General features: G+C 54.8%; 1 protein-coding gene and 1 long non-coding RNA gene across 8 annotated transcripts; both read left to right on the plus strand.

Moving 5' to 3' along the window:
• Nucleotides 1–253: 253 nt before the first annotated feature.
• LOC126991724 (uncharacterized) lies at nucleotides 254–3,858 on the plus strand. Its single transcript, XM_050850420.1, has 8 exons — nucleotides 254–493; nucleotides 556–679; nucleotides 804–927; nucleotides 990–1,051; nucleotides 1,238–1,299; nucleotides 1,555–1,740; nucleotides 2,862–3,042; nucleotides 3,827–3,858. The coding sequence occupies exons 1-8, from the start codon at nucleotides 260–262 to the stop codon at nucleotides 3,856–3,858; spliced, it is 1,005 nt and encodes a 334-aa protein (XP_050706377.1). The 5' UTR covers nucleotides 254–259.
• A 474-nt stretch (nucleotides 3,859–4,332) lies between these two features.
• On the plus strand, nucleotides 4,333–6,231 carry LOC126991721 (uncharacterized). 7 transcript variants are annotated; one of them, XR_007745785.1, is made up of 4 exons: nucleotides 4,361–4,586; nucleotides 5,257–5,387; nucleotides 5,556–5,807; nucleotides 5,892–6,231. It is a non-coding gene; the product is annotated as an uncharacterized LOC126991721 (long non-coding RNA). The 7 variants fall into 7 exon arrangements; XR_007745783.1 differs by lacking the exon at nucleotides 5,892–6,231 and having other exon boundaries at nucleotides 4,333–4,633; nucleotides 5,304–5,387; nucleotides 5,556–5,884; XR_007745784.1 differs by lacking the exon at nucleotides 5,892–6,231 and having other exon boundaries at nucleotides 4,333–4,586; nucleotides 5,257–5,303; nucleotides 5,556–5,884.
• The last annotated feature ends 1,555 nt before the right edge of the window (nucleotides 6,232–7,786 follow it).

Below are 7,786 nucleotides of genomic sequence, written 5' to 3' on the forward strand. Positions count from 1 at the left end.
CCGGGTTTAACAAGCCATCACAGCTCCCAGGCCGGCACTCTGTCTCAGTGGTCTCTGCTGGGCCGGGTTTAACAAGCCATCACAGCTCCCAGGCCGGCACTCTGCACCAGTGGTCTCTGCTGGACCGGGTTTGTTGTGGAGCGCAGGGAAACTTGACAAACCCTCACACAGCGTCCCCTTGGTAATCCTGCTGATAGTCTGTTGTGGCGGCCCGAGTCACCGCTGCTGCACTGTGCCGGGGCAAGGTGGCTCGGGGCAGATGGCACTGTTCACTGTGGTGTTGGCTGCTGCACTGTGCCGGGGCAAGATGGCTCGGGGCAGACGGCACTGTTCACTGTGGTGTTGGCTGCTGCACTGTGCCGGGGCAAGATGGCTCGGGGCAGATGGCACTGTTCACTGTGGTGTTGGCTGCTGCACTGTGCCGGGGCAAAGTGGCTTGGGGCAGATGGCACTGTTCACTGTGGTGTTGGCTGCTGCACTGTGCCGGGGCAAGGTGGCTCGGGGCACACGGCACTGTTCACTGTGGTGTTGGCTGCTGCACTGTACCGGGGCAAGGTGGCTCGGGGCAGATGGCACTGTTCACTGTGGTGTTGGCTGCTGCACTGTGCCGGGGCAAGGTGGCTCGGGGCAGACGGCACTGTTCACTGTGGTGTTGGCTGCTGCACTGTGCCGGGGCAGGGTGGCTCGGGGCAGATGGCACTGTTCACTGTGATGTTGGCTGCTGCACTGTGCCGGGGCAAGATGGCTCGGGGCAGACGGCACTGTTCACTGTGGTGTCGGCTGCTGCAATGTGCCGGGGCAAGATGGCTCGGGGCAGACGGCACTGTTCACTGTGGTGTTGGCTGCTGCACTGTGCCGGGGCAAGGTGGCTCGGGGCAGGCGGCACTGTTCACTGTGGTGTTGGCTGCTGCACTGTGCCGGGGCAAGGTGGCTGGGGGCACATGGCACTGTTCACTGTGGTGTTGGCTGCTGCACTGTGCCGGGGCAAGGTGGCTCGGGGCAGACGGCACTGTTCACTGTGGTGTTGGCTGCTGCACTGTGCCGGGGCAAGGTGGCTCGGGGCAGACGGCACTGTTCACTGTGGTGTTGGTTGCTGCACTGTGCCAGGGCAAAGTGGCTCGGGGCACACGGCACTGTTCACTGTGGTGTTGGCTGCTGCACTGTGCCGGGGCAAGGTGGCTTGGGGTAGATGGCACTGTTCACGGTGGTGTTGGCTGCTGCACTGTGCCGGGGCAAGGTGGCTCGGGGCACACGGCACTGTTCACTGTGGTGTTGGCTGCTGCACTGTGCCGGGGCAAGGTGGCTCGGGGCACACGGCACTGTTCACTGTGGTGTTGGTTGCTGCACTGTGCCGGGTCAAGGTGGCTCGGGGCACACGGCACTGTTCACTGTGGTGTGGCTTGTTGGCTGCTGCACTGTGCCGGGGCAAAGTGGCTTGGGGCAGATGGCACTGTTCACTGTGGTGTTGGCTGCTGCACTGTGCCGGGGCAAGGTGGCTCGGGGCAGATGGCACTGTTCACTGTGGTGTTGGCTGCAGCACTGTACCGGGGCAAGGTGGCTCGGGGCAGATGGCACTGTTCACTGCGGTGTTGGCTGCTGCACTGTGCCGGGGCAAGGTGGCTCGGGGCAGACGGCACTGTTCACTGTGGTGTTGGCTGCTGCACTGTGCCGGGGCAAGGTGACTCGGGGCAGATGGCACTGTTCACTGTGGTGTTGGCTGCTGCACTGTGCCGGGGCAAGGTGGCTCGGGGCAGACGGCACTGTTCACTGTGGTGTTGGCTGCTGCACTGTGCCGGGGCAGGGTGGCTCGGGGCAGATGGCACTCTTCACTGTGGTGTTGGCTGCTGCACTGTGCCGGGGCAAGATGGCTCGGGGCAGACGGCACTGTTCACTCTGGTGTCGGCTGCTGCACTGTGCCGGGGCAAAGTGGCTCGGGGCAGACGGCACTGTTCACTGTGGTGTTGGCTGCTGCACTGTGCCGGGGCAAGGTGGCTCGGGGCAGATGGCACTGTTCACTGTGGTGTTGGCTGCTGCACTGTACCGGGGCAAGGTGGCTCGGGGCACATGGCACTGTTCTCTGTGGTGTTGGCTGCTGCCCTGTGCCGGGGCAAGGTGGCTCGGGGCAGAGGGCACTGTTCACTGTGGTGTTGGCTGCTGCACTGTGCCGGGGCAAGGTGGCTCGGGGCACACGGCACTGTTCACTGTGGTGTTGGTTGCTGCACTGTGCCAGGGCAAAGTGGCTCGGGGCACACGGCACTGTTCACTGTGGTGTTGGCTGCTGCACTGTGCCGGGGCAAGGTGGCTTGGGGTAGATGGCACTGTTCACGGTGGTGTTGGCTGCTGCACTGTGCCGGGGCAAGGTGGCTCAGGGCACACGGCACTGTTCACTGTGGTGTTGGCTGCTGCACTGTGCCGGGGCAAGGTGGCTCAGGGCACACGGCACTGTTCACTGTGGTGTTGGTTGCTGCACTGTGCCGGGGCAAGGTGGCTCGGGGCACACGGCACTGCTCACTGTGGTGTGGCTTGTTGGCTGCTGCACTGTGCCGGGGCAAGGTGGCTTGGGTTAGATGGCACTGTTCACGGTGGTGTTGACTGCTGCACTGTGCCGGGGCAAGGTGGCTCGGGGTAGATGGCACTGTTCACGGTGGTGTTGGCTGCTGCACTGTGCCGGGGCAAGGTGGCTTGGGGTAGATGGCACTGTTCACGGTGGTGTTGGCTGCTGCACTGTGCCGAGGCAAGGTGGCTCGGGCCACATGGCACTGTTCACTGTGATGTTGGATGCTGCACTGTGCCGGGGCAAGGTGACTCGGGGCACACGGCACTGTTCACTGGTGTTGGCTGCTGCACTGTGCCGGGGCAAGGTGGCTCATGGCAGACGGCACTGTTCACTGTGGTGTTGGCTGCTGCACTGTGCCGGGGCAAGGTGGCTCATGGCAGACGGCACTGTTCACTGTGGTGTTGGCTGCTGCACTGTGCCGGGGCAAGGTGGCTCGGGGCACACGGCACTGTTCACAGTGGTGTTGGCTGCTGCACTGCGCCGGGGTAAGATGGCTCGGGGCACACGGCACTGTTCACTGTGGTGTTGGCTGCTGCATTGTGCCGGGGCAAGGTGGCTCATGGCAGACGGCACTGTTCACTGTGGTGTTGGCTGCTGCACTGTGCCGGGGCAAGGTGGCTCGGGGCACACGGCACTGTTCACTGTGGTGTTGGCTGCTGCACTGTGCCGGGGCAAGATGGCTCGGGGCAGGCGGCACTGTTCACTGTGGTGTTGGCTGCTGCACTGTGCCGGGGCAAGGTAGCTCGGGGCACACGGCACTGTTCACTGTATTGTTGGCTGCTGCACTGTGCCGGGGCAAGTTGGCTCGGGGCAGACGGCACTGTTCACTGTGGTGTTGGCTGCTGCACTGTGCCGGGGCAAGGTAGCTCGGGGCACACGGCACTGTTCACTGTATTGTTGGCTGCTGCACTGTGCCGGGGCAAGTTGGCTCGGGGCAGACGGCACTGTTCACTGTGGTGTTGGCTGCTGCACTGTGCCGGGGCAAGATGGCTGGGGGCAGATGGCACTGTTCACTGTGGTGTCGGTGCATCCCTCAGCAGTCAGCCACAACACGGCGCCAGTCCTCCCCAGGTGGTGTTGATGACTGGCTCCCCGTCACACACACACAGCAGCACAACACACCACCACAGAAGTGGGTCTTCATGTGCCCGGCAATGTCCTCCTTCGTGTTAAAGTGCTTCCCACACACTTGAACTCTCTCAGGCCAGAGTGTCTGAACATGTGACGCTCCAGGGTTTGCTTCTCTCTGAACCTTTATCCACATTCTAGACACTCATAAGGCCTCTCACCAGTGTGTGTAAGGGTGTGTGTGTTGAGGCAACCCTTCTGTGTAAACCTTTGGCCACAAACTTCACATTCATGAGGCCTTTCACCAGTGTGTGTAAGGGCATGTGTGTTGAGGCAACCCTTCTGTGTAAACCTTTTGCCACACTCTTGGCATTCATGGGGTCCTTCACCAGTGTGTGTTAGGGTGTGTGTGTTGAGGTCACTGTCTTTCTTTCACTAGTCTTTTCATTCCTTTCTTTCTTTTCTGTTCTTGTTGTTCCTCCACGTCTGTCTTTCTCTCTTCGTCTTCTCTTTCTTCTTGTTCTTCAGCCAGGGCGGGGATGCCAAACACTGTCCTCCACCGCCATCACATACTGCGGCACCACACAACACCTCAGGGGAAGTGGATCTTCATGTGCCTGGCAATATTCTGCCTGGTCTTGAAATGTTTTAGACAAACATCACACTTGAACTGTCTCAGATCAGAGTGTGTGACAACGTGGCTGTTCAATGCAGACTTAGAAAAGAACCTTCTGTCACACTCAAGGCATTCGTGAGGTCTTTCCCCAGTGTGTGTAAGGGTGTGTGTGTTAAGGTGACTCTTCTGAGTGAACACTTTGCCACACTCTTGGCATTCATGAGGTCTTTCACCAGTGTGTGTAAGGGTGTGTGTGTTAAGGTTACTCTTCTGAGTGAACACTTTGCCACACTCTTGGCATTCATGAGGTCTTTCACCAGTGTGTGTAAGGGTGTGTGTGTTAAGGTTACTCTTCTGAGTGAACACTTTGCCACACTCTTGGCATTCATGAGGTCTTTCACTTTTTTGTTTTAGTTTACTTTTTCAGTCTTGATTATGGGTGATGGGGCACTCTGCCAAGTGCCTAACAATCACCCACTTTTTAGAGGCTGCAACCGAGGGTTCTTTTTAGGATGGTAGTGGTTCCCTTAAGGGCAATTGTTTGGATTTCTGTTGCCTTCGGGTTTCCTGGGATTTTAGCTAGATGGTCTTTGAAGTTTTTTTTCAGTAGGCCTGTTGCTCCGGCAATGACTGGCACAATCCAGATGTTCTTCAATTTCCAGTTTCTTTTCATATCATGCATCAGGCCTTGATATTTGGTGACCTTCTCCCTTTCAGCTCTGTTTAGCCCGCTGTCATGTGGGATACTGACCTCAACTATCATAGCCACTTTTTCTTTCCTGTTCCACACAACCAGGTCCGGTTTCACTGCAGCATTATCTAGGTAGGTAGCTGTTGGAATTACCTGGTCATAGTAGATGGTGTGCGTCTCATTTCCGGTGATTTTCTCTGGCTGATGTTCCCACACTTTGCTAGAGCACTTGATGTTCAGGCTGTTGCAGATGGTCCAGTGTAGGTATTTGCACACTTCACACTTCACACTTTCACCAGTGTGTATAAGGGTGTGTGTGTTAAGGTGACTCTTCTGAGTGAACACTTTGCCACACTCTTGGCATTCATGAGGTCTTTCACCAGTGTGTGTAAGGGTGTGTGTGTTAAGGTGACTCTTCTGAGTGAACACTTTGCCACACTCTTGGCATTCATGAGGTCTTTCACCAGTGTGTGTAAGGGTGTGTGTGTTAAGGTTACTCTTCCTACTGAACACTTTGCCCCACTCTTGGCATTCGTGAGGTCTTTCACCAGTGTGTGTAAGGGTGTGTGTGTTAAGGTTACTCTTCCTACTGAACACTTTGCCACACGCAGGGCTTTCATGAGGTCTTTCACCAGTGTGTGTAAGGGTGTGTGTGTTAAGGTTACTCTTCTGATTGAACACTTTGCCACACTCTTGGCATTCATGAGGTCTTTCACCAGTGTGTGTAAGGGTGTGTGTGTTAAGGTTACTCTTCCTACTGAACACTTTGCCACACTCTTGGCATTCATGAGGTCTTTCACCAGTGTGTGTAAGGGTGTGTGTGTTAAGGTGACTCTTCCTACTGAACACTTTGCCACACTCTTGGCATTCATGAGGTCTTTCACCAGTGTGTGTAAGGGTGTGTCTGTTAAGGTCACTCTTCTGACCAAACACTTTCCCACACTCTTGGCATTCATGAGGTCTTCCACCAGAGTATGTGGGTGTGTTTGTTGAGGTCACCCTTCCCAGGGAGTCTTTTCCCACACTCTTGGCACTCATGCTTCCCTTCAGCAGTGTGTGCAAGGCTGTGTCTGGTGAACTTGCTCTCGGTCTCAAACCTTCTCTAACTCAAACTCTCCCTTTCCTTAATGGCTGGAGATGCCAGAAGCAAGGTAGTGGTGGTGGTGGTAGTGGTTCTCCTGAGCACCCCTGATCAGAGTTTGCAAGGTGCTGTTCAAAGTTATGGCACTGAATTTTTTCTTTGGCACAAAATATGATGAAGGAATTGCACTGTACTGTAGTGCATGGTCTGGCACTGATCCTCACAGCAGTGGCAGGCTGCTCCCGCTGGTCCTGGCCCCTCAGGCTGCCGCCCGGCCCTGCAGCCTCCACTGCAACATAAGCCAGCAGCAGTGAGGACGCAGCACGGCACCCACCTCAGATCCTCGCTGCTGCACCAGCACCAGGGGTGGCTGTTGGGACAAAGATCACAGCCTCATAGAAACATGCTTCAAACTGAATACCAAAAGCATCTACAAATTCCATAAAATGTAGCAGAGCACAACACAGTTACTGGTTTTCAACCCCAATATTGTGACAACTGCATCAAAGAAACTGAGGCAAAATAGACCCAGAGCAGTGAACTAGCTGCCCTTGACAACCTGGAGGCAACCATGCAGCAGGCAGCTGAAAAGCACCTTGTGAATATGGGAAGCGGAAAACAGAGACAGAACAATGCTACAGAACAGCCACCACAGAAAAGGACATCAAGGAAGGGAAAGAACAGAGCAAGGAAGTGTGCAGAGCGTCGCCGCTTTGAGAGAAAGAACAACAAGATATCGTGGATCAAAATAAATAAATAAATAAATAAATAAATAAAACCAGACATGTTTAAATATGAAAGAATCAAATTGTCACCAACAAGATTAAAGGAGACAAAAACTCCGGAAACAAACAACCAGGGAGACAAATAAACACTCTCGGAGGCCAAGAAGTAAAGAAGAAAGCTCCCTCTTGCTCTCTGTGAAGACGCAGCGAAGGTGCCGGACAAGGCTTTCATCCTCTTTCACTGACCATCCTGGTGAACAAGCCTACAACTTTGCTATCCTCAACGACCTAGAGCAGCTGGTCCAGCACCCTACACGTATTCCCGACCGTCTTGGAGATCGGCCCAACATTCTAGACCTCTTCCTTACCTCAAACCCTTCTGCTTATTCTGTCAAGCTGCTCTCTCCGTTGGGCTCCTCCGATCACAATCTTATTTCTGCATCCTGTCCTATCGCTCCTGTACACCCTCTGGACCCACCGAAGAGGCGCTGCTTCTGGCATTTTGCTTCAGCTCGGTGGGACGACCTGAGGGTGTACTTTTCCGATTTCCCGTGGAATGATTATTGCTTCCAGGATAGAGACCCCTCTGTGTGTGCTCAGCGCATCACAGAGGTGATTGTCTCTGGAATGGAGGCATACATTCCTCGTTCTTTCTCTACTCCTCACGCTAAAAAGCCTTGGTTTAATCACGCTTGTTCTCTTGCTGTCAATGATAGAGAGGTAGCTCACAAAAGGTACCAGAGCCTTCAAACTAATGCTAATTATGAACTTTACATTTCTGCCCGAAATCGTGCCAAATCTATTCTCCGACTAACCAAAAATTCTTTCATTAATAGAAAATGTCAAAACCTTGGTTTCTCTAACTCTTCCCGTGACTTCTGGCATCTAGCCAAAAACATCTCCTCCAACTTCACTTCTTCATCTTTCCCTCCATTCCTCAGTCCTGACGGCAACACTGCCGTCTCATCTATCTCTAAGGCTGAACTCTTCTCTCAAACTTTTTCTAAAAACTCCACTCTGGACGATTCTGGGCTGTTTCCTACTACTC

The sequence above is a fragment of the Eriocheir sinensis genome, unplaced genomic scaffold, assembly GCF_024679095.1.
Source record: "Eriocheir sinensis breed Jianghai 21 unplaced genomic scaffold, ASM2467909v1 Scaffold328, whole genome shotgun sequence".
Taxonomy (NCBI): domain Eukaryota; kingdom Metazoa; phylum Arthropoda; class Malacostraca; order Decapoda; family Varunidae; genus Eriocheir; species Eriocheir sinensis.